The sequence below is a fragment of the Haliaeetus leucocephalus genome, unplaced genomic scaffold (genome assembly GCF_000737465.1).
Source record: "Haliaeetus leucocephalus isolate CR32 unplaced genomic scaffold, Haliaeetus_leucocephalus-4.0 Scaffold184, whole genome shotgun sequence".
In the NCBI taxonomy this organism is placed as follows: domain Eukaryota; kingdom Metazoa; phylum Chordata; class Aves; order Accipitriformes; family Accipitridae; genus Haliaeetus; species Haliaeetus leucocephalus.
Genome location: NW_010972620.1, coordinates 11,987,015 through 12,013,478, shown reverse-complemented (window position 1 = coordinate 12,013,478; position 26,464 = coordinate 11,987,015). Strand labels below are relative to the sequence as shown.

The following is a 26,464-nucleotide window of genomic DNA, read 5'->3' as shown; positions in this document are numbered from 1 at the left end:
ATATTAATTTATTATTAAATAATTAATTGAAGAGGTCAATTGAAGAGGTCTAAGAGAGAAAAATAAAGAAAAAAAGGAAATCATACTTTTGCTTTTGTAGTTACCTGTACAAAACACATCTAAAGCCATTAAATTGTTCACTATGTTCAATGTAAATAAAGACTTGTCTACTACCTTCAATAATATTTAAGCTGGACTTGAACTACATGTCTTGAAAAGCAAAGCTTTCCCAAACGGGAACCTTTACTAGTTATTTCTGCAGAGGCAGCTCCCCTGAGAACTCTTCATGCTCACTATCTTTGCTTCTGAAGAGTTAATGCCTCTGGCCCTGAATCTGCAACACAGTTACTGCAAAACAGATCTCAATGAGTTCAGTACAACAGAGAATTCTCACCTGGGTTCTCTAAAGGCAACATGTAAGCAACATCCTCTGATAAGAGGAGAGGAAATAAGTAAAGTCTCAATGGAGGGTACAAACAACTTTTGTAGCAGGATTGAATTAAAAAAATACATGAAGATGCTAGCTTTGGGGTATGTTTTCTTACCCAGATAATTCCTGCTTAGGATAACAAAAAAGTGTAGTCAAGGAAGGATTTGGAGGAAAAGGCTGTCTAAGTGAATAAATAATAAATAATCCAGCTTGTTCCACATTTCATATATGTAACTGTGACTCAGCAGCTACCAATCTTACTCTACCAGTGTTAAGACAAAGGGTATTTTATCAAACACTTTATATGGTATCAGCTTCACCTTTAGTAAGTTCATATTACTCAAAAGGAATGCTGAGGGAACTTTATGTGTGTGTGTGGGGGGGGCACTGTAGTAGTAACAGCATTGTAAGTCATTCCGCAGTGCACAATTACTCTCACAACAGGCAGAGAATCCTCTGGCAGAAATAGTCTAAATCTGAAAACAATATTCAACCTGAAGGTAGCTTTATTTGTCAAATATGGAATTTTAGGTAAGGTGCCTTCCATTTAGCAATTTGTATCATTATGTTCACTTTTACAGGCTACTTCAGGTTCAGATCACAACTCAGCCTTTAGTATTTTGAAGACTTATGCATTCTGAGTGCATGTAAGTGTGGTAACAGAGGCTGGCTAGGCATATTAAATTAGAATCTGATCCATTATGTGCAGTTATTTGAAACCTTCACAAACATTAGGAACATGCTATGAGGCTGAAATAATCCTTCTGTTGCAAGGTATATCAAATACTTAGTTTAAGTGTAACATTGCTTAAAGTGCTCAGAAATCTCCATTTATGGCCAGTTTCCTTTTTAGCAATTTTATATCATGAAAGATAAAATAGCTGAAGCTAAAACCAAAGAGATGCAGTAAGTTTTCTGCACCTCACTATCCAGTTGTTTATATTCAGTTACAGACTTCAAACTCATCCCTGTCAAAACCCTCAAAAGCAGGCTTTTTAAACCAAGAAAAAGAAAAGGCAGTGGGGGGTGAGTGGGGGGCTGGAACCTCTGCTCTGTTTATCAGAACTGCTACAGATTTATTATTAGTATAAGCTAAACCAACATTCACAACGCCTATGGAAATTTACGATGGTCTTCTCCCAAGTCACATACAACATATTCCAATTCTGTCAAAAGACTGCTCCCAGTTCCTTTCTCAGAAGTTGACTTCTGACAATTCTTCTATAAACTGAAGCATAGGGAACATGGAAGGAGTAATGTCATGACAAGACCCTGGGCGCTTTAAACTGACAAAGCCCTGTATTGTCAAAAATACATCAAGAATCATTTGTCACAAAGAAATCCAGGCAAGAGAGGAAGTTTTATGTTTACATATATATAAAACTTATTTCTTACTGCTTTCAAGATACAAGTTCCGAATGCTTTTCTTAAAAGTCACAGTACAGTTTCTCCATGCCCAAAATGTCTAAACACAAAATTTGTTTCACTGCTTGAAGTCAAAGATTTGTTTCCCCTGCAAAAGCCATCAAAACTCAGAACAAAAAGAAAAGAAGACATTCTTCTATAATATGGAAGAAAACTCCAAATTGAATAAAAATTCTAAGCCACAGTTTAAGAGAGTGAAGTTAGAAATATTACGTATTATTTTTTCTGTACACAAAATGAACGTTGAGATGTTTTGCATCAATAGAATAAAGAAAACACTAATACAGTGAACATAAATAGCTAAGCAAATATTTTAAGATAATTAAGACTATACCTGGATAATCAATGCAAGTCTGCAGAGTACATAAACACTCGTGACATAATGCCCAGAGTTCATAGTCTTTCAGAGGTTTACCATACCAGGACAACAGAATTTTTAGAGAGATCCACTGAAAAAAAAGAGTGAGGATGCAAAAAAGTTATTAAAAATTATCACAAACCAAAAATGTTTACTGATGCAATGAAAAAGTAAATCCTAACATACAATGCACTCACCTAAAAAGCATTAAGAAAAGGTATTTATTGCACTTGCCAGTAATGAACTAGTAATATTTTTTACTGAAAAAGCATTGCACAGTTAACTAGCTGTATAGATGAACCAGTAGTTTCTTAATTGCATAACAAAAGTGTAATTCAAGTGAGATTTCAGCAAGAATAGAAGTGTTTCAGGAAAAGTAAGCTGTTTGGAAGCTATTTCTCATCATACTAAGGAAAAACTCTTTTAGAATGTCAAAGATGACACATAATTATGGGGACATCACCTAGGCTTAGAAACAGAAAAATCCAAATGATCACCACCACAAAAAAATCCCATATTCAAATCCTGATTTACCCTGACAGGTGCATTACAAGTCTTACCTTCAAGATTTCATCATCATTTCTTGTTCTTCTGTGAAGGGCGTTAACAATATTGACAGAATTAATGACAGGTTTATTTGAAGTTCAAGCACGTTGTTCTGTGTTTAATCGCTGGCTGCTCAATTTGTAGTAACCTCCTTTGTTTTTCTGGCTATCAATTTAGATTTTGATACCTGGCATAATACCTTAATGTGACAAAGATACTCCTCCATGGAAACTTACTGTTCTTCAGAGAATCCATGGTTTACATTTTGCAATTGATTTTTTTTTTTTTTTGGTGAATATACAAACTTGACATTGATAGTACTGCACAGACACCTTCCTGGATCAAGCTGTGCTAATAGAAGAGCTTATCACTACTAGTGGCTCTTGATATCAGCTGGACTTCATGATCTCCATTCATCTACCAAAGGAACAGTAAAAAATTCACTGTAGGCAGAAACCTCTGGTTTAGAGCAGACCCGTCCAACTATTTTAGAAAACAGCACAGCATATTTTTTGTTGCATATGCAGCCCTAAGCTAGTAAACTACCTCTAAACGTCAACTTTAGGCCATGCTGGGGAAAAGAACTACCAGAAGCAATTCAGGTTTAACTCTGAAAAAAACCTGTAGCACAAGAGACAGAAACAAAAATTAAAACCCTGAACTGTTCTGTTTTTACAGGTACCTTTATATCCCAATCAATGTCTGTAAAATCTAAATAGACTAAGGCTTTCTCTCACACACAATTCTAGTACATCATTACATCTGACAAATCAGTCTCTGCACTCTCATTTACTGCAGTCCATTTTTCATGACCATGACTATGAAACACCCTTCAGTGAGGCGCTATTTGGATTTTATCATAAAATATGCAATTAAGACTACTGGATTAAATTTCATCAAGATCAACAAGCAGAAATAGCTTCCCTGTGACCTATGGGGAGGAGAAAAAGAACCTCATTAATTTCTGTAGCTGAAACTTTGCTGATAATTTAATTTTTACTGGAAGACTTTCTCAAGGAATGTAATACTTTGAGCTTATATTGTTTAAATATTCCTTGAAGGTGAACCAGATAAACCATAAAGTTTTAGAAAGATGTACTGGCAAACATACCTTTTGATCTACTTAAAATGTTTTGTATTCTGTCTACCTCCAACACACATAAAAATGTGGTGCTTTTATTCTCCCATCCTCCGTTGTGGCTCATTGCAAAAATTAGTAACTTCAGCATAGACAGATTTGAAGCCAGGTAATAAGGTTAAGCTTCATTCTCAAATTTTGCTATCACCAGCATCCTGGAGTGCAAAATTATTTCATCAATGTGTTCCTTCATTATCTTATTATTATTAAGTAAGCTCGAACTGTCTGATAAAAAGACATCAATTAAACACCAGGAAGGAAGAGGACAGATAGTAAAAACAAAAGAATTAGTCTACAGAACATTCAAGATAGAACTTCATGCTGTTGATTGATTACTATCCCTGATCAGTGCTGCATTCCCCCCTCCATAGCATCCTGATTCTCATGTGCCTCAAATGTCTTTGCTCACAGACACTTTACAATGAAAGAAGCAGCCAAATACTTCAAATTCACCCTGCACAGCTGAAACGAGTGGAGAGAAATCAAAAGATAAATTCCATAGAATGACTAGAACATTAAGAAGGTTTTGGGATTTGGGAATATTTTTGTAATAAGTACACACCGCTGCCACATGTTTCTCTAAGAGAATCCCTCCTCTTGAAGTTTATGTCCCTAGAGGCTCTAAAAGCTGCAGTGGAGAAAGACGGGCTTCCTCTATTGCATATACAAATCACCTTTCACTTCAGGAGAAGGTGATGAATGGCTAGCAAGGGGAAGAAGAATCTCTTGCTAAACTGGAGACTGAAGTTAGTTGTACAGCAGAAAGCTGAAAAGTATTTCTCATCACTTCTGGGATATCCAAGCTCTCTAGAGGAAGAAAGAAATGACAGAAAGAAATTTAAGCACAGCAGGAAAGTAGGAATAAACCCTAAGAGCAGCAGCAAAAGTTTATGATAAGAAAGAAGAAAGTGTCAATGATAGATAACAAAATAGAGGATGAAAAGGCACCAGAAATAAATTCTGTTTCAGAAGAAACAAGGATGTAGGAAAAGCAAATCTTAGCAGAAGCGAGAATCACTGCCATCCACAGGATGGCCAAATTAACCTGAGTCAGGAAAAAAAAGGATGCAGTCTGGTTACAGGTTGATGAACTTTATTTAAATGTATACCCTCACTGTTTCTCTCTGGCAAGCATCCTAAAGAAAGATTAAACTTCAAATATTAATATTGCTAGCTAGTATTCATATGATAGTTCTCTGTGATACTAATAACAAACTGCATTGCTATTGTCTCTTACTATAATTGAAGGCTCTCCCCACCTTGACCATATCAAAAGATTACTTTTTATTCCTGAAAATAAAAAAAACAACCCAAGAAGGTTAATTTTCTAGTGTTCTAATTATTCCAAATGCTCACCTTCCTACACCAGAAAGAGAGAATTCTAGAAGACTTCATCTGAAGACTGAGGGTTCAGACCTGCTGGGACTTATCCTTCTAACAACTTGTAAAAGTTATCTGATATAGTCCAGGTATACAGTAAGACATGTTTCATCACACATTTACATCTGTGATGAAAAACACATGCAGTCTGGTTAAAATAGTTTCCAAAGGAAAAATAATACACTTCTCAACCTAAGATTGAGGCAATTTTTATTTAAGCCTCAAAACTTAAATAAAGGTATTTAATGCAATGCAACTCATACCCCACCTTTAAGATGTTTAACATTAGATACCTCAAATGTATTTAACACAATGCACATTCAAATTCCACTGAACCTGTTTATGTTTTGGTAAACATTTAAGTGTAAAAATCCCTTATTTAGGCATGTGTCTCACATTTGGTTGTTTTGGGTTTTTTTCTAACATTTAAGTCTCTGATTCATGGCTATTACTATTTCCTACAACTTCAAAAAGCCCCACTCAACCACCAAGAAAAAAAATCTGAAGTGCTGGAAAACATATGATTAAAATTTTTTAGTCAAACTGCCTGTAGCATGCATTGTTACTTAACTATCTCTTCAGACATTTTAGCAAAGCAAGCTCAAGACAACCGTTCGGCACCCGTAAGGCCTTGAGTCCACTTCATTTAAAGAATTATTTTAATACTGATACAAAACATTTATTAGTATATTATCACCAGTAAAATTGCACCAAACAAAATTATAATCCAGTGCCTCTTCCTGAAATTTTTTCTTCATGTTCTAAACCAGACCTTTTCATAACAGAAATCATATAACCAGTTTTTAAAATAAGAAAATGTTTTTCACAGCACAGAAATTTTGACAGAAAATATGAAAAAGCCATATGACTGATTATTGCCTATAGCTACATACTGGTGACATTTTGTTTTATGCCAAAAATACTGCATTTTAAACCTCACTTGTTGAAAAAGTGATGTTTTTTCTTCAGTGCTGCAAAGAATACTTAACAGATCTTTTATTTCATTGCTGGTACCAGAACTGTAAAACCAAACTTTTAGTAAAGCATTCAGACTATCCCAGCGTACTATATTTTATGAACATAATGCTGGCATATTTTAAACAGCCAAAGCAATCAAGATTGTCTTTATTCTTTTCCTAATAAGTACTATTCTGGGAATTGACAACTTTTCTTTCCTTCCAGTGTTATTTCTCCAGTGTTCAGGTGTCATTCTCTAGCTACGTGGCTTTTCATTTCTCTCATGCTTGACTGGGTATGAATGATCAACAGAAAACAAATGTGTGTATGCCAGGTTCCCGTTAGCCCTTCCCATGTAAAGGCCATAGGATTTGTATCACAGAGAAAACATTTAAAAGCGTTAGAGATGAGACACACCTGATTGGAATGAAATTGGTTAGAGAAATAAAAGATCCCCACTCAAACTTGAAGTGAAAAATATTTATTTATGGCATGCAAAACTATAAAAATTACTAGGAAAACCCTCACAAGATACATTGCAGTAGCCAGACAAAAGCAAGCAAGTATTTTTTAGTAATGCTTACTAGCAGTAAAGCACACAACATTAAGAAGCAGTGTTGGAGTATTAGAAAAATATTGTCCACTGGAGAAGTATTGACAGGCAAGAAAAACTGTCTGTTCTCCAGAGTAGACAAGGTTGATCTTCAACCGGATGGGACCGGTATTGCAATTTCTCTGAAGAACAAGAAATATTTAAAGAGATGCTAGAAATACTATTCTAAAAGCTCTATTTGCTGCAATCATACTTAATCTGTTACAGAAAACTAGTGAAAGAGCAGCGCTGTAAATCTTCTAAGGTGTTTTCTATTTAGCCCAGAAGATAGAAATCACATTAATTGGGGCTTCACACTTTTTGTGCCTTTGCAGTAAATGAACAAACTCTCAGACTCAAGTTTTGGCCTCTTAAAAAAAAAAAGAAAGAAAGAAAAAATCAAACATTTTTAGATATTCAGTAAAATTCTGGGACAGAGAAATGAAAGGGAACTTGAAAGACAGACATCAGTTGTAACTTTTTCACAGAAGGGATAGCACAGTATGGCTTTATTTTTGCAATTGTCAGGAGGTTAAGACAGAGGCAGAAACTGTTGTTTTAGAAGCCTGAGGAATAAAATCTGTTTTCCAAAAGAAGAAAAAGAAGCTGAAAACACTACCCCACCCCCCCAAAGATTTATGATAGAGTCTGCCATATAGTTTAATGACTACTGAAAATGAATGACTTTCCTTCAGAAAACAAAGATTACCAGGCTAGAAGCTCAGCATTTCATAGAAGAGACAGCCATTTCGAAAACTTAGGTGTTGCTCACAGATGTTGATATATTTAAATGCTTTTTTTTCTCCCTACAACAGTTAAATAATCAAAGCAGTTTTGGGGGTTTTTGCTTTTTTGTTGTTTTGTTTGGTTGGGGGTTTTTAGGGGTTTTGTTTCTTTTTTTTTATAAGACCCATTTATGACTTCTCTAAAGAGCATAATATTTTTATGTGGCAGAACCTGAACATTTGCTGGAATTTATTATTAAAAAAAAAATATAGAGCATGAGTCTATCAAACCTTTCTTCTACTGAAAACACAGCTATAAAACTCTGGTTTCATAGACAACTACCACGCTGCTGTCTTCATTTCAGCTCATATGTATTATAACACTGCTTATTATGGTAACTGGAATAATAGCTACCTTTTCTAAATCACTGTGATTGTCCTGTGAATTCAGTGGGAGCAGGATAACCTCACTTCTACTAAGAGCCTACTTAGGAGAATAAAATTCTGTTCAGGCTGAAAGAACACTTCATTTAAATTGATGATGAAATATTTGAAGAAAAAGAGGATTTCAGAAGAATGGCAGAATAATGTGAAAACATATTTTGGTTTACATTTCTGTGTGCCAATCTCAAGTGCTGCTGCAGGAAAAACAAACAGGACATTCATTACAACTTTTAAATTGTGCAACAATTTTGGGAAACTCTAATTCTGAGGATGATTATTTTCTTTAAAGTATCTTCATGTACCCAGACTTAAACTGTTGTCCCAGTAATCCAGTAAGGACAGAATATAGGTCTTATTTCTACAGATTTTTTTTTCCTCCTTAAAGAAGAACCCCTATCACTACACTCAATTTATTCATGTGATGGCAGCTTATTCACCACACCTCTCTAGTTAACATGGAGGCTTAAGTAAGTCCACTTCCACCTCAAGGCAAATGACTGAAGTGTGCTACCTTTATTTCTTGGAACGAAAAAAACCTCCTAAAGCCCAACAACAAAAAAAACCCAAACCAAAAAACCCAACAAACCAGCTGCAGCAGTTTTACAGTGGTCTGACAGCCTTATCTTAGCCATCCTCTCCATGACAAATAAACATGTAAATTAATTCCTAGGTTTATACAGTTTAGCATAAAAAAAAAAAAAACTCCATTCAGAAAAAAAAGAGATTTGCACATATGATGAAAGACAGTTGTTTCTGTTGCTTGAATACTAAGACATAGCTAGATTTCTGTATGCTAACAAGCTTTCTCACAAGAAGTCGGTGACTGAAATTGCTGTGATCCTTGCTAGAAATACAAGCACATCTACCAAATGAAGCAGGTTCATGTAAATCCAGAGTAACAAATGACAGAGCAAAAGCAGAAGACTTCGGAATGATTATAAATCTGATTATTACTTTCCACTCTCTTCTGAATATGAAGGTTGCATAGTCCAGAGCAGGAAGGGGGACGGTGTTAGGGGAATCATGTGTCTACAATAAATGGATCTTTTCCCAGAGTCTGAAGAATGCACCTGCAGGATTTAAAAACTAAATAAAGGACTCAATATGCATACAGTAAGTAACTCCCTCAGAGAGCAAAACCATGCCATGTGGTACTTATCCATATTTACTATCCTCCTGCACTATGAATTTAATAAGCACACATGCTATTGAGGGGACGAGAGACAGGAAAGGAAAAGAAGCAGTTAGAATCTTCAATGTTACATTAATTTTTTAGCTATGATGAACCAAAGGCAAATTACATACTTGACAGTCCTATGTTACTACTCCAGTGGAGGTGTTCGGGCAAGGTGAAAAGAAGGATGGATGCAGACTGAACATAACCCTATCCATAACACGGCATGGGATGGCTGGAAGACTGGCTATTAGGCAAGGAGAACAAGGCTGAGTTGTCAGTAGACAAGTAAGGGAAAAAACCCAACACCTTCACCTAAGCATAATTTCTGGAAATGAAACGTGTGAAGTTTGTGCTGCTCATTTTTATCAACTCACAGCAAGGCTGGAGAATCATCAACCATCCTGCATTTTTACCCAGCAGCTCTCTTATCACATGGATTGTTTACATCTCTTTGAGTGTGGCACAAGAGAAAACCATCTAGTCAGAGACCAAACTTGTCCACCCTGAGAATATGTAATTTGAGCAGAGACCACACTACAACTATCTATCAACAAGTTCTAGTAGACTAATTATCAACTCTCCCTCTTCTTATTTGTCTATGTATAAGGATGAAATGCTTGAGACAACAACATCATATAGTGCACATATTTGAATTCTATCATGAAGTATACATAACAAACACAGAGGTGGTAATTTAAGAACACAGAACAGATACAGCATATGTACAATTTTTGAAAACTTAAATGTACATGTAGATTAAAAAAAGTGGAGTCTTTTCACCTCCTGAAGCAGATGGGATATTGCCATTGATTTCGATGAGGTCAGGCTTACAGTCAGGTACTCTGCAATTTTCATAAGCACCTGGGAGGCCCACTGCAAGGTAGTGAACTTTATGCGTTGACAGTAACACAAAGAGTTAAAAATCTACATATGCTTTGGTAATGTTCTCTTACAAATGTAATCAACTATTAAGTATACTGCTCTAGCACACTAGCGAGTATACTCCATTTGTAAAAAAAATAAAAATGAAAGTTGATTTTGCAATAGCATAAATTTCACTGTAGCACTTTACTTTTAAAGAGAAAAAAAGGATCACCAATTTCCAATATTAACTCTTAAAGTGTGCAGACTAGCAAAATTCGATTTTCCAGGATGCTAGAGGGGACAAGGGGGGGAGAAATCACACAGTATTTAAGTCATTTCATCTCCACATAAGTGACTACAGCAACTATATAATGAAGACTTTATTTTTACTACCTGCTCATTACTTTTGATTTCTGACCCTCTGCCTCCACAAAGATTATCTTCATTATTGTTTGCGCTCATTGCACCGTTGCTTAATTCTGGAGACCTAATTAGGTTTGATCCATATCTGTTCCCACTGGGTTTTGTCGTTAACACTGAAGCCATCTTGTTAAAATGTGGTAAAGAATTTTCATTTGACCCTTGAAAAGTTTCAGAAGAGTCTTCCAACACCATGTAATTGTCTAGCGTTTTTGCTCCAGCAATTGATTGATTTGGGCCTTTTAGCATACCAGCTGTATTTGGCATTTCAGAGGTAGCATCAGAACAGTCTTCTTTATGATCAGATGAAGCAAAACCTATCTTTTTACCATTAATAAGTGACATATGTTCTTCTAGATTCATGCCAGACACCTGTGTGCACACACATGGAGCTTCTAAATGAAGATCATTAACCTGGTGATTCTTTGGTTCTATTTTTGGTGGACTACTAATAGCAAATGAATTAAGATTTCCCTTTGAAAAAGCAACCTCATTATTATTGTCTAGAGGTAGTGACTCTTGTGTTAGCAAGTAATTTTTCCTAGCTAGTGGTCCACTGTTGGTTACAGAAGTAAAAAAGTTATTTGTATCTGCAGGTTCAAGTGGTAGCTTTGGAAAGGTTTTAATTTTTCTCAAAGAACCTTTCTTAAAAATGCCATCTCTCTCCAGGTCAATAACACATGATTTTATATCCAAAGCAACACTAGCAAAAGTGTCAGTATATGCTGCATGTATGTCGTCTTCTTTGCTCTTTTTAGCTTGAGTTGCAGGTTGAGAATGTTGAGTTTTCTCATTATCCAGATCAATTTGCATTTCCTTCAAACCACTTTCTCTGCCAGTCACCATAGTAACTATAGCAGAGTCCTTATGACAGGCAGCTGTCACATCTTCCACTGCAGACGAATCATCTGCTATGTTGTTTTTCTCATTTGAATATAATTTAGGTCCCAAACTTCTCTGACACGTTCTTCCCTTCCACATGTTATCACAGACATCTAGATGCAAAAACAGATGCTTATATTAAATGTGTATTTAAACCTTCTAAACTTTCCTAGTAAATCTTTATATTGCTTTTTCCTGCCACTGCTGTTATGTATCTTCAGTACGTTACACAAATTAATTATTTCTGGACAAGTCACTTTTAATCATAAAAGACACTCTAAATATATTAATTATGTTCATTAAGAGTTGTATGTCCCCTGCTCCCCACCTCCAATCTACAAATATTTCATAATAACTTTTTCAATATCTAGAAAGGAACCTATAACAGGAAAGTACACAAACACAGCATTTTAAAAATCATTAGATATGTCATGCAATATAAAGTTCTAGGCTAAATACATTTTAAGGTTACCTTGAGAAGCACCAAATGATTCAATTGAAAGAACCCTTCTTCCAACAGCAGACAGGCTTCGACAAATACTACTTGATGAAGCAATCTTCAGTTTTTCTTCACATAATGACAAAATACTCTAGAGAAAATTAGTGTTAAATACTTATTTAATAATGAATAGAATTGTGAATTTTGACTAAAGTGAATCATGTTAACTCACACAGTACATCTGAATTTATATGATGCTACATTGAAGGTCCTTCTTGCACTGTTCATTATACCATGTGTTTCTATTATGTGGTTGAATTAATTTCTCATTTTTACCATGGGCTATCATGAAATTATTTAATACAGTTCAAGTTCTAGCCTACAGTTAGAACACTAAGAACAACTCTTAAAAATTAATAATCTTAAAATGTTACCTTTTATGAATAACATACTGAAAACGTAAAAAAGCTAAAGCGTAGATTATTTTTTAAACAGCCAGTGATTCACTTGAATTGAGTGACATAGGCAGGATGATGAATGTTTTTATTACTGGAATTACATTAAAAGTACATCCTGAATCTTTTAAAAAATGCAAAATACAAATATCTAGAAAGCACTATTCCCAATTAGAGAAAGCAATCATTATCAGATCACAAGAAGAAACAGTATTACATATCTCTTATCTGTAGCTTGAGCATCATTTGACGGCATTAGCATTGGTGTCACATATGATTAACTACAGACATTCACACATGTAAAAACCTGTCACTTTGGATGGGAAGTAGAAGATAGCTGCCTTTCCAAATGCATCCCACTGTTTCCTCAGTAACTGTTCCTACATAAACACTGATGAGACCTCATACTGCTCTGAGGAGCTGCTGTTACTTTCCCATTAACCTGCTCAGCTGCTCTTCTGCTGTTGTGAGTGGAAGGAAGAAATCAGCTGTTGGTTCACATATCAGATTGAGGAAGGACAGGAAAAGGTGAGACAGGTATCAAGCTGTGCTGGAGTCTAGTGAAATGCCTAGAAAAGTCTACGGGTTTTCCCTCCATATAGCTCCCCTCACTCCCTTTTACCCATGAATGGCCCAGTGGAAAAAGAATGGAAAAGAGAACAGAGTCACAAAGCAACCTTCATGTATTAATCCAGACCAGCCTTGACCCACTCTATTTTTGGGCTGATGTAAGTAGTCACCAAAGCTTTCGGGGACTACAGACCAATTGGAGATGATAGGGAGTGCTATACAATCCCTTTCCCAACTATGCTCCAAAGTAAACAAATAGAAATACAGGAGTTGATTAAACAGGCTCTATGTCAGGAACGGTCTCCTGCCTGGGCAGTCCTCAACCAGGGAGCCAATACTATTTGCTTCATGAAAATGAATCTATTCATTCTTCTGTTGCAGGACTCTTTCTGCAAAGTATTGCTTATAGGTGCTATACCATTTAGAATTTATGCTATCAGCTCAGAGAAAAAAAAAGGAACAGAAAAGTAGATAGCACTATTCTGAAGTAGAACTGAATCCAAGAAAAGTCACATTTGGACAACTGTTATTCTCTGGCTACAGTCTGAAAGTCTGCAAAAAAAATGCATTAAAGCTAAACTTTCACACATTAATGTCAAATAACACTGTACTAGGTAAGCAATATTTAGAATGTAAATTCTTTGAAAACATCTTCTTGAAAAATCCTATATATCTTCAAATTCTTTCTAAAAACTAAAGGTAAAATAAGAGGCTAAGTGGAATAAAATACAAAACCAATTAAGATGTCTAATCAAATACTATTAAACATTTATGTATTTACAGAAGAACTAGTTAGTAGTAACGCTTTGAACAACACTGCTTTGAACATGCCAAGGAACAGAGGTTTCCTGCAGTGTGGCTACCTCCATCCCCTTCTTAAATGCAATCCAAACATCATTTGAGGCACCATGCAAATTTCACAGCATAATGCCTGTGCTCTTACTTCTAACGACCCTCTCTCTGTAAACTCAATATTAAATGGGAAGAAACAGTGAGAAAATTTAGATCCACAAGTGTATTCACGCAACCTTCTTAAAAATTGAATCACTGTAAAATATCTACATCTGCTTTTCAGGTTGTATCACCATTAGATTAGAAAGAAGAACTTCTTCTGAGTCTAGGAAAACCTCAGCTTTCTTGCAAAATCTGAGCATATTACATATAAAGACCATCTCTCTATTAATGAGCACACGTACAGAAATATTTTTGTCACTTTTTTAAAACAGAAAAACATGAAAAACAGAAAACTATGTAGGGCTGTTTTACCTCAATATCTGGCCTATTTTCAGGATTCTCTTCTTGCATTTGTTCCAGCAGAGTACGCAGATCTTGCCCAAATTCTGATTCTGTCTCAGGTTCTACTATATATTCTATTGCTGCTTTCAACGTTGCACCCAAAGAATAGATATGTGCCTGCATGAAGTTTAAAAAAAGGCATTAAATATGTTAGCAATTCTCTCTCTCCTGCCAAAAAAGCTCTGAGATCACAAGGGATCGAGCTTATATTGTTTTCATTTTTAACTTAAAAGATAACAGTTTACTGGAAGGGTGGTTTAATTTAAACAGGAGTAACAAAACGGGCTTCGGTCCTGCTTTAGGGAATATGTTTGTTGCAAACAAAAAGCAATAACCCTGTGTGTTCCAGCTAGAACCTTTTTTCTTCCTCACCAATAATCAGTACTACAATTGTTCATCAGCTACAGTTAAATATAAAACTCAGCCCCTTGTGTGTGTGCAAATATTTAAGTTAGAAGCATGCTGGAAGATTGCAGTGGCATTTGTCTTAGCAGGGGAAAAAAAATTAGTCTGACTTATAAGTGCTATCAAGCATAAAGAAAGCAAACAGAAACAATACAGCATAATATCACTTGTCTCTGAAGACTCTTATGAAAGAATTTTAAGAAATACTCCATGTTTGCCACCTCTGCTTCTCTTAAAATCCACAACCTTGTGATGAGCTCCAAAAAGCAGAGGTGAGCCAACAACTTTCTTAAATCTAGTGTTAATGCATTGGATTTGCCATACAACACAGCTACCTCTTAATTTTAGAAGTTTTCTGCTTCTTAAAAAAAAAAAAAGAGAGAAAGACATTTTCAGATCTGCTTTAATAGTAATGGTAATTTACCCATGATGGCCTGTATTTTAATGTTCCATTCAGAGAACACAATTCAGTAAAATTTATAACCAAGATCATAAGTACAAGTTTGTGTAAACATTTCAATGGTGACGCAGTACAGCCAGGAATTCAAGTGTACTGAACACTGCCCTCTCAGGTTTACAAATACATACATAAATAAAAGAATGACCAGATTTGTACATTAAATCTGGTTATACTAATGCATTTGCTATATGCTTTACTATTTTTCACCCCAGAAGGACAACTGACTCTAAGGTCAAAAGCAACTTCCTCCCCTATTTTCTCTTTAAGGTGTATTACTGTCTCTAAGTTGTATGAAGGGGAGGTGACCTGTTCTGCAGGTAGGTATATTAATTTACTTTCTAGTGATGCAGGGCACCTCCTTGAAGGGGAGTGCAACACCACCTTATTAGGAAGTGCTGTGTGTGTCACTTGGGCAGTTCCACTTCTTCCCCATCCTCCATGGCCCCCCCAAACCAAGAAAGCATAAACTAATGCTGAATGCTGGACCTAAAGCCTTGATTTACCCTTGGGACACATTGAGATTAGGGGAAAGGTCAGAAAAACAACCTATATGACATCTGATCTAAAAAGAAAAGCAATTACTGCAAAGCAGTAATTTCAGTCTCAAGTTCTTTACTACTCTGCAACTTCACCATTAAGCAGAAGAGGTAACTGAAGACTCCTGGGGTTTTTTTGAGAATCTCAGAGGAACTCAGACTGGAGTTGGTACTATTTTTATTTTGATTTAGCAGAAGAATGAATGCCATTCATCTATTAAAAGAGTAAGGGTTACTTCCCCCCCTACCCCTGCCTCCCCTTAACCACATTAAGCTACTATAACCTACTTAGTGTCAGTAGCCCTACTGAAATACACTGTTGACAAATTTTTTTAATTTTTTTTTTTTTTTTAAGATAAAACAAGACTATATTGGCAAAAGGATATGAAACTATGAAGCCTGAGCAAGTAACCCACTAACAAGGTGATGGGAAGACAGTTATTGCTTCATACTTCCTGAAGTTACCACTACCTTCACCCATACTTATTTCAGCTGCAGCAAAGGAACTCCACCCTGGACTAATAGAACTACTCACAAAGGAAGTACAACTCCTATTAATAAATGTTTTGAGGATGATGGTCTTACAGTCCGCACAAGTTACTTGCTATAAAACTAACTAGGTATAAATTAACACCTTTCTAAGCCTGCCCAAGACTGAAGGCCTGAAAATGTACCTGCCTGGAGAAAAATCAATCAATCTAGATTTACACTCTAGTATAGTTCAATCTGTGGAAAAAATTTAACCAAAACTCCTTCCCCAACATCCAAGAATTAATTAAGATCGTTTTAAGTTTAGGGTTTTTTCTGCAGACTGTTTCATAAGCTTTTGAACAGTGAAGAGGAAGTATAGAGTGTACAACTTATTCCTTTACTTTGATATTAAATACTCAGTTTCAGTGAGCTATGTAATTTTGCATTTCTCAATGGACAGCATTACAGAAAACTGAACATAAAGTTAAAAAAGAACAAGGAAACAAAGACAAATTCTTAAAAATATAATACAGCTCTATTTAAAGAACTTTTTGTATAAATGTAATATTGTACTGTGGAAGTTTAATATAGTCAATTTTAGTAAGTTATGCATTTGATATGATCTGCAGCAAGTGACATCACCTCTGTTCCATAAAATGACTATTAAAGAAAGAAATTAATCACTCCTCTAAGAACTGAAGGAAAAAATCATGTTACGGATGTACACTATGCAGACCAAGCAATGTCAGAATACCAGATGAAATAATGCCATATACTGTGGGGACACCTTTGAATTCAGAAGGTACTTCTGAACAGAATAACCAATTTCTGCTTCCCTATACCACTCCTAAAATCAGGAATGGGTAGAAGAATTGCTTTGTTAGGAAAATTTGCCTTTAGACTCTAACATCCACTATATAACCAACAGCAAGCTTCACTGATGATATTTTAAAGATAATATATTGCTTATGTGCTTTTATATCATGTGGCAAAGTAAGCAACACATTACATTTGTACTCTATCAGCAAATCTTGCACATCTATTTATTCAGTATAGTGTTCTATTTATAGAAATGCTAAGGTTAACAAAGGCAGCAGCAGCAAAAAAAATTAATCTACTTATTCATTCTTTGGGGGGGGGGGAGAAAAGAAAGAGAAAAGCAACTAAGACTCAGCCTCCAAAAACAGATAATGTTGTAACACTTGGCATGACCCTAACAACTCACATCAAGAGGCAGGCTGTAGTCATGAAGTAAGAATTAAAAGCAGTTTACCTCAAATTGTCAACTTACTTGACACATTTCTTTTAACCCTGTTTGGCATTTAGTAAACAGAATACTTCAGGGAAACTCAGTGAACTAGAATAGGGATGGAAAAGATGCTTGTTCCTGCCGCCTCCTCTTTTTGTTCAGTTCAGAAGTGGTATCTTACATGTGTCTACAGGCATCACTTTCAAGGCTATTTTATCATTTGGACATTACCTGTACATTTAAGCATCTCCAAAAGACGTGTGTGATTCCTCAGCATCTGATTTCATCTACAGAATGTAGTGTCTACTCCAAATACACAGTGCATAAGAAGAAACAAGGCTTTATCTAGTCTTCCATCAGTAAGAAATTTATAAGAAATAAAGTATTTCTTATAATACAGAATAATAAGAAAGCATATTTGGATATAATCTCATTATATACAACTCAAATACCAACTCCAAAAGCAGGACAGAAAGATGGGGAACTTAACTTTGAGGGAACAAAAAAATTGCCTTCTGACAAATTTTATTCATCCATATAAGGATGGATGTGGACATTATAGGACATAAGAACAGGGAGGGCAGAGCAACATATTACCTCATCCCACTTTTTCCAATTAATAATTTCTGTTCACAGTGGAATGTAACACATATCTCCTAGTCTGCCTTTAAAAGCACAAATGCCTGAGGTGCAAGCAGACAGGCTTCCACTCCCTCCATTTTGCTGTCCTTTTTTAAAGAAGTTCACTGCATCTTTTCTTGTACAAGGGAAAGGCCAGTCTGATACTGAATGAAAAAAGATTTTTTTTTTGTCCCCCACACAGAAAATTGTTCTGTTGAGGTACTTTCTTTCCTCTGACATCCAGGAAAACTAGTTTTGAAGATGGCCATTTCAATCAACATAGTTTGTAATTGATTTCTATGTTAAAACATTTATTGGGAACTTCAACATCTTTTCCAACTTGAAACTTTCTTTAATGTAAATCCCCGTTTTACCTTTCCCCTCTCCCAGCTCTCCAAACACCACCAACAACAACCCCACAAGAAAAAGGGGAAAGAAAGTCCTACTATTTAATTAATTTCCTGAGCTAGCAGTAAACATGGTTAATATGTAAAGTAATCCAATGTAACCTTAAGTCTTCTAGCTGAACGGGAGCAATGAGAAAATGAGTTTGCGATCGTCCACTAGGTGGCGTGTTCCTCAAGTTTATGCATCGAATCTGCTTCTACTTAATACGTTATTTAGGCTTAGGAAGAAAATTTCACTTTCTGGGAAAGGAAAGCAAGATGGTAAATGCAATAAATAAAGCAAATTCATAAGTATAAAATATGTACTGCTCACTAGAAGGGACTGCTCTCAGTGAAAACAATCTCACAATTAAGCTAGGGCTTTTTTTTTTTTTTAGTGTGTTACAAGGAAAGTAACAAATAGGAAGGGACAGCAAACAGCTTTCCTTCTCCTGCAAGACAAGCAAAAATTGATACTGTATTGGCAGTTAGGAATTTTCTTGAAAAATTAAGAGGGTTTTTTTCCAGTGAAGATTTTTCCTTTGTTTCTGAAAAAAACCTCACCTGTCGTAATTCTAGCTAAGGAGAATAGTTTATGAGTTATAGGAACTGTTGCATTACAGGATAATAATATTAATAGCTGACAAATAGCATGTATTTCAAGAAAGATCCAAAAGAAAAAAACAACAACAAAACAACCTCTTCACAATTCCTAAAGAGACTCTTAAGTTAAAGACTAAATGTAACTTGTCACAAAAAATACACAGACCCTGCTGGTAAGACTGCACTACGGTATCAGCTTTAAAAAGTAGGGGGGAAAGTGAGAAAGTCCCATCAGGAAACCGATCTCCAGATTTGGTCTTAGAGCGTACACCTACTCTTAGCCAGAAGTTCGCAAATGTAACAAGAATCGTAGGTAAAATCATAATTGTATGCATCACTAGGAAGGCCATCATGGAAATAATGTGCCCTTTAAAAATCAAAATGGCAACGTGAAGAAAAGATGTTTGAGAAAAGTCACAAGTATGATTTGAGGTCCTGAAAATTTTCCTTTCAGCAACAGGCTAAGGGAGCTCACGAATTTCAGAGAAAAATGTGAAGGTCATAATCATACGAGTAGCTTCAAATCAAGATCAGTTCTAATACTAGAGTGGTTTCCAAGACACAAAAACATAACAAGACTCAAAAGTGGAAAAAAAAAGAAAAACAGATAAAAATTCAAAAGGTGAAGATACTACATATTTTTAAAATGTTCAGGGCTAAGTACTGGAAGCACTTACCAAGGGAGAGGACAGCTTCTGCCATCATGTTAAAATTTTATATTATGAGTGAAATGCATTCAAAAAGGTTTCTGTCAGTTCCAATAAAAAGTTACTGGGCTTGCTGCATGCCATTTTATCACCATTTAACACTATAGGAAGTGAAATCAGAGAACAGTAATGATCTGCTCTGGATTTAAAATCTGCAAATCAAAAGATCAGGAGAGGAAGTAAAAGCTCCAAGCCTACACACAGAGTATGACAGAGGCTCTGTTGTATTACTGCTCGGCAGGGCTAAAGAACTAAGCTTCTATAGGAACTCATACTTGCAGACAAACACTACAGAAAAAAGCTGACAAAAGAGCTTTTGAATAGTGACTGCATAAGCATTTAGCATATTGCAATTACGAATAATGACCATTTACATTTTGTATTCAGATTTCACTGAGTTCAGAAATGTAGGTCCTCAGCAGAACTGTAAAAGACAGACCACAATAGAACTAATAAAATATTTCTGACTAAATGATAAGCTATGGGAATAGTATAAGACAATTCTTGGTTTTGACATTCATATCTGACCCTTATTTTACCTTGCAGTTTTTTCCTTTTTTTATTGAGATTGCTGCACATACGTAGGTATTTCCACCCTTTCACAATTCAAAGCATTTAAAGGTTCCATAAATGAAAGCTTCAGTGTTGTTATAAAACTCAAAGTTTTATAAACAGATTCAAGCTAATGCTTGAGAAAATTACTATTGGGAGAAAACATTTAATATTTATTTCTGTCTTTTTTCAATGTAGTCACTCTAAAATACACTATTTTTGTTTGGAAAAGAAAGTGAGAGGATAATGTTCTTCAGCAACAAAATGAATGGGAAATAGCCCTATTATTTTTAATACTTTCCTTCATTACAAAGGGACTAAACACTTTTCCACATAACTGTAATTACTGGAACGTGCTGTATTAAATATTAGCTTTTTATTCATTTGGCACTTTGGATGTGTAGATAATTAGTCTGCAGAATGTGCTAAAAGTGCTAAACCACTGTAGACTAATCACAAAACATATACTCTAGCTTGAATTGGTAGCAAATGCTGGAAAAACATTTTAAACCAAAGCTGTTCTTGCAGTTTGTCCCTTCTAACTACAGTTGCTACTTACCTTTGTCTGAAAAAATTCTTTCCCAAAAGACTTCAAAAAAAATGGGCACAAAAATGAAGCTACAGATCAGATTTTCTCAAATAATCCACTGACAGCTGAAGTTTGCAGGTATTTCAACCCTCAAATTGCCTTTTAATTTACCTAACAGCTAAGTGAAACCTTTCAAGTTTTAATATGTTCTTAGGCAAACGTCAGTTTACATTACAAGCAAGGCTTCATAGATACAATCATCTAAAAAGTTATCCTACAACAACATAAGGAGAACTGAACCAAGCAGAATCTAAATGCACTTGGAAAGAGCATGTATCACATATACTATGACTGAAAGTTGTCTAGTCCCTACATTTTACTCTGTTTTAGTTTCTTGTGATCTTTATTTATATCATTCAGTTTGAACTGTGGAACTCTAGTACATCACTCTAATCTCACTGTTTTGTAGTTGTGGGCTTCTTGTCTGTAATGGTTTGTGACAACTGTTTTATCTCCATGAATTTGTCTTTATCCACATGCAACCTTTTGCATCTATGTTTTGCAGCAAGAATTTCCATAGCTTACTGCATATAAAGAAGTATTTCCTCTTGCTTGAGTTCACCTGTGTTCATCTCATTGTTGCTACCTACTTCTTCATTTATGAGGGCTGGCAAATACTCACTCCATGGCTGCCACCATGGCATACTTCACAGATTTCTAGCATAATTTCTCCCTCAGGGCATTCTCTTCCAGGCTAAAGAATATTACTCTAAGTAATTGCTTCTTTTATGAATGCTGTTTCACCATCTGGTCCTGGAAATTTATTTTACTGCTAATTTTGTCAAGTTGGTCACTAGTCTATTCTGACACACTCATTTGAGCCAATTAATTCCCCATAAAGAAGAGTTGCAATGTAAGAAACTCCTGAAGGTCCTACAAGATGAAAAAAATTAAACAGTTTTTCTGCTATGGCTTTCTTTGAAAAACTCTTTTGTATCTTGTTCATCTGCAATCATTGCAGACTTTGAGCAGCATTTCTGTGTTTTGATAGATTTGGAATAAAATTGCTAGTTTTTCAGACTTTTGTAAGCTTTTTACATACTTTTTGACTTACCGCTAATCACCTCCTTAGGCTGCTGTATACAAACTTTTTTTTTTGAGATCATGTTTGACAGGGGATACATGTTGTTTTATTTTGTTTTTTAAATAAATCATACAATAGGCAGTCTCCATGCTACCTGCACTTTATTTTAACAAAGATCTATTTTGACTTTCCATATGGCTATGTAAAACACAGGTGACTACTGTCCATAGATTAAACTGCCAGCATCTATAGCAGTAATTAATTTGAAAGACAATATTGTCAATCCAGAGCTACATGCAGAGAAAAAAAAAAAAGTCAGAAAATACAAACTTTTCAACTGGACCTCAATATAATTTCAAGAATCTGTTACCTTAATTATTGTAGTGAAGACTGAGATATACCTTGAGCCACTGGCAACCATGTTTGTAAACATTCATTTCACTTTGAGAAGTCACATGAAGATGAACATACACAGAAGCTTGACCAAATTTAAACCATGCTATGTGCATGAAATTACTCATGTGTTTGCAGAGTGAGGACACAAATTAAGAACAGGTTTCTTACACTTCCATCACATTTTCAGGCTCCCTTAACCAAAGATCAGCACCCCAACACAGATGAATAGCACACTAATTGACTCCTCTCCTGCAGGACTGTAGAAGTATAATTATGACAGGTAAGGAAGAACATTGCAATAAAACTGCTGGACACCTCAGAGGTTAGATAGCAAAAGTTACACACATTTATCTTTAAAGCTTCTTGAACAATGCAATTTTTCAAAAACTTCCTTTGAAACAGAGTTTCATGTGTCACAACTCTCCCTATGATTTATCAGCCATTAACCTCCTTACTTTTAAGTTACCTGCCACAGGTAATTCATTTATCACTTAATTAACTAACACAATTTATTCCCTGTAGGTTTAGAAACAAGGAAACCTGGGAAACAGTTATATGCACGCTGAGCAGACTAGTTCTGTCCTCTCTCAACTGTATAAGATTTTTTTTCATTGTAAGGCAAATATAATGTTATTTGCAGTTATTGACGTTATTTGTTTAAAAAAAAAGTATATTTTTATCTTAAACCTAAGAGAAGGTGCTTACTGGTAAAGTCTATCATTCTTTGAGCTCAGTAATACATTTGTACAATCCTGTATTGGGGGATGCTTATTCCACATTTTGGAGCTGTAAAACTTCAGCGCAACGCTTCCAGTTAAGAACCCTATGGGCCAATAAACTCAAATAGCATCCCAGTTGCTTTAGCATGCTATAAATCAATGACATCAGGACCATGATGTGTAAAATAGTTGTTGATGTACAGTAACCAGTTCACTCTCCTTTGAAGTAATAATCTATGTAGATTTTTTTCTTCTGTTTTTTTTTTTTCCTACAAGGAACATATATAAGAATCTGATAAACTGCAAATGTAAAAAGCTGGCCAAACATTTCTGAACTTATCCCACTGCATAATATCTTGCTAAGACCACACTCAAACCACTGATTTTCACAGAACAGCTGTAGGTGACTGAAATAGCAAATGAGCAGGTAGCTCTAGTGTATATATGACGAATGTAAACAGAGGAGCATAAACAGGAAGGATTTGGTTTTTTTCGGGAAGGGGAGGGTTGGGGCTGGTTTGGTTTGGGTTTTGTTTGATTGTTTCATAGGGGAATGATTTCTGCAGAAGTAAACCTTGCTCCTTCTCTATTCAGGCATAGAACTCATGTATAATGTGATAGGACTTGAAGTGTATAGCCCATAACCAAAACCAATTTTACAAGGAAAGTGTAACATACATATTTCATTCATGTGCTTCTTCAAAAATTGATTAGAACAGCATTCCTGTGTAAAAAGGCAACACCTGTTGCCATTACAATTGAGAGAAAGGAGGAGGCATTGGTTTGGGGGTTTTGGGTGGGGTTGTTTTTTTGTTTGTGCTTTTTTTTAAACTTGGTGAATGAGCTCAAAAGTTCAAGAAGCCTGGAGTACGTATATACTAACAGGTTTATACAAAACCTGCTCCAAGTGTTTATCTAAGCCTAAGTCACTTGCAATGCATTTCCCAGGAGACAAGACCCTTACCTTCAAAAGCATGTTCTCAATTGTTCTTTGAAATGCTGTAACTAAGGAGAATGATGTGTGAGTGAAAACCATTTTGCCATAATCCTGAAGGCTCTGTTGACTAAATCTCAAGCAACCTAATAAGATAACTCTACAAACACCTAATTCACAGTGAAAACTGAACTAGTCTCAATTTTATCTGGAGATTAGGAAGTTGTCCATTCTGCCATCTACTTCTAAGTCAATCAGTTCCTGAACCTTTCAAGAAGAAAGTGGTACTTATGAATACCACTGGTGAAATGCCTCTATTTTCAGTTCATGCAAATGGTAAAGGTGAATTGTTTGTCATAGTTCCAGGGAGTATAAAGTCTCCAGATCCAAGCCTAGCAATGATCATGGATCTTTTAGTGACCTGAATATCCATGTAAAACAGACATAAAATTAATGAAAGAGAAATCTTTTGATATCAAGTAATGACAAGGAATAATTTTGCTGGAGGTCTTCATGTTGCCTTTAAGGGTTCAGGCTTACATTTCAAAAGCATTTTTGAGCATTCTAAAGAGTAAATGATGGAATTAAGCAGAGAGTGTAATAGAAAATTAAGTTCTGCCAGTAAAACAGGTATGATGATGGGTTCACCAAAGAAATGAGTTTGAATGGGTAGCACCAGAAACTGACAGATAATTCTACCAGGACTAAGGAAGACAACTTCATCCATAGCAGAAAAAGGCAGAACAGTTAATGTGGAAGAAGCTGGAGATAAACAACTGATCCAAAACATTTGTGGGTCTTTAACATTAAGGAGCCTAGAGTTTCATGACACTGCACAAGCATAATAGGAGAAAACAATCTGTCCTCTTTTCCATAGATTTTTGCTCATGATGTGAACTATCTGCAAATTTATCCAACACAGCTCCTCAGGCTTCTAAAAGAGTAAACTTAAAGAACCAACTGTTTTAAGACAGAATACCAAGTCCTCTTTCACTCCCAATCTTCCCCTCACAAAACAAAAATCCTCAAATAAGCTCATTTGAAAAATGCTTTTGTGCATCAGAGGATAATCTTCCTCATTCTCAGGGAAAATGTGTATCTTAGCTTTAATAATGCCTTCTTATAGGAACATAATAGCTGAATAAGGAAGAAACCTAAAATATTATGTATTTTCATTGAGCAGGTTACCTGTACAGTCAGTCATTTCTCTTCTGAGGACATTTTTCTGCCTAAGAGACAGACTACTCCTGATAAAAATAGAAGTTGGTCTGTGAAAAGTTGTGTTTCAGATTTAGAGGCAAAACTGTAAAAATACCAGCAATATGCTCAAAAAGCCAGCTAGAAAAGGCCAATATGACAACTCTGCAAGCCCAACTTCAGAACTAAGCAACAAGCTGTAGGTTTTTGAGGTAATCAAATGATAAACTTTAAGTTAGTCTATACATTAAAAAAAAAGAAACAAGACTAAAAAAAAAAAATCCTGTTGGCCTCATATTCTTCCTTTGGTTAGCTCTTTGTATAAAGCAACTAAAGGGTGATACTTGCTCAGTATTAAGTTCCTGAACAGAACCTCAATTGGGCTGATGATGTAAAAGCAAGAGCAGGAGGATTCCATTTCCTCTTCTATAGCACAGTAGAGGTATAGGCAACCAAATAAAAGTAGTTTATTTTTGTCACTGAAGGAAAAGACAGCTTTAAATAACACTCAGAAGATAGAATGGTTTAGACTACAGGAGAAGATAAGTTACCATTTGCTGATGACAAGCCTTGCTGCTGTTAGATAGAATTAGTCTCAAGAGGAGGCTACATGAAATTAAGGGAAACAGAACTCAAGAAAAAAGGCACTAGGTGTTTCAAAAGACTTATTTCCCCCATCAGATAAAAACAAAACCCAAACCCCCTCTAGGAGAACATGTAAAAAGTTTTCTTTTTTTCCTCCTGCACCAAGAGCTAAAGAAAGAATAGAACAGTAGAGATAATACCACAGCATTCAAAGCTACTGCTTTAAAAGACCAGGGAAATGGCAAAGGCAAGACTTCCTTTATATCTTCTGCTGTTTTGATTTGGGAGAAAGATGAAGGCTTTCATATTTAGAGAAGGACCAACAGCTGAGATCTGAGCACTAGCTCAGTAATGATCAGCTATTGAGAAATACTGCAGTACCAAACTGTCAGCTCAGTTTTCTTCAGTAGGACCAACAAATATATACCCCAAACCTTTCTTTATTTCCTAGAACAGCAGGTTTCATCTGGCATTTCAACCCATGCATTTATATGCATATAAAATATTTGTATGTGTATGGTATATATCAATCCAACTGCCTTGTCACATTTCATAGGAATAAGCCATATGAATCTTAACTACTTAGTTTTCAAAAAATACGTAATACATTTTAGCTTGTCTTTTCTATTTGCACTAGTTATACCCCTTTCTGTAGAATAGTTTATTTTTAAGGTTGTTGAAACACTTGGACTTTTTTTAATATAATATTAATCAACTATAACCCACTGAGAACTACACGTCAACAGCTTTCACATTCTAGCAGAGACAGGCAGTGTTCAGCCCTTTCTGGCTCTGATTCTCCCCCAGGTGGGAGATCAGCATACCCCACTCCTGCCATGAGAGCAAAAAGCAAGAACAAGTTCTAGATGAGAAAACAGAGGAAGTGTGAACTTCACTTTCTTCCCATTCTCCATCCCATATTTCCCCCTTTC

The 26,464-nt window shown here is 35.6% G+C and overlaps 1 protein-coding gene across 1 annotated transcript in view; it reads right to left on the bottom strand.

The window, feature by feature from the left end:
- Positions 1-26,464, bottom strand: part of KNDC1 (kinase non-catalytic C-lobe domain (KIND) containing 1) — a 66,337-nt gene that overhangs the window by 26,257 nt on the left and 13,616 nt on the right. The window contains exons 4-7 of the mRNA XM_010564901.1: positions 14,069-14,215; positions 11,811-11,928; positions 10,430-11,451; positions 2,190-2,304 (exon numbers count right to left, since the gene is read on the bottom strand). Coding sequence (XP_010563203.1) covers positions 2,190-2,304; positions 10,430-11,451; positions 11,811-11,928; positions 14,069-14,215 — 1,402 coding nt within the window. The remainder of the gene's footprint in view (positions 1-2,189; positions 2,305-10,429; positions 11,452-11,810; positions 11,929-14,068; positions 14,216-26,464) is intronic.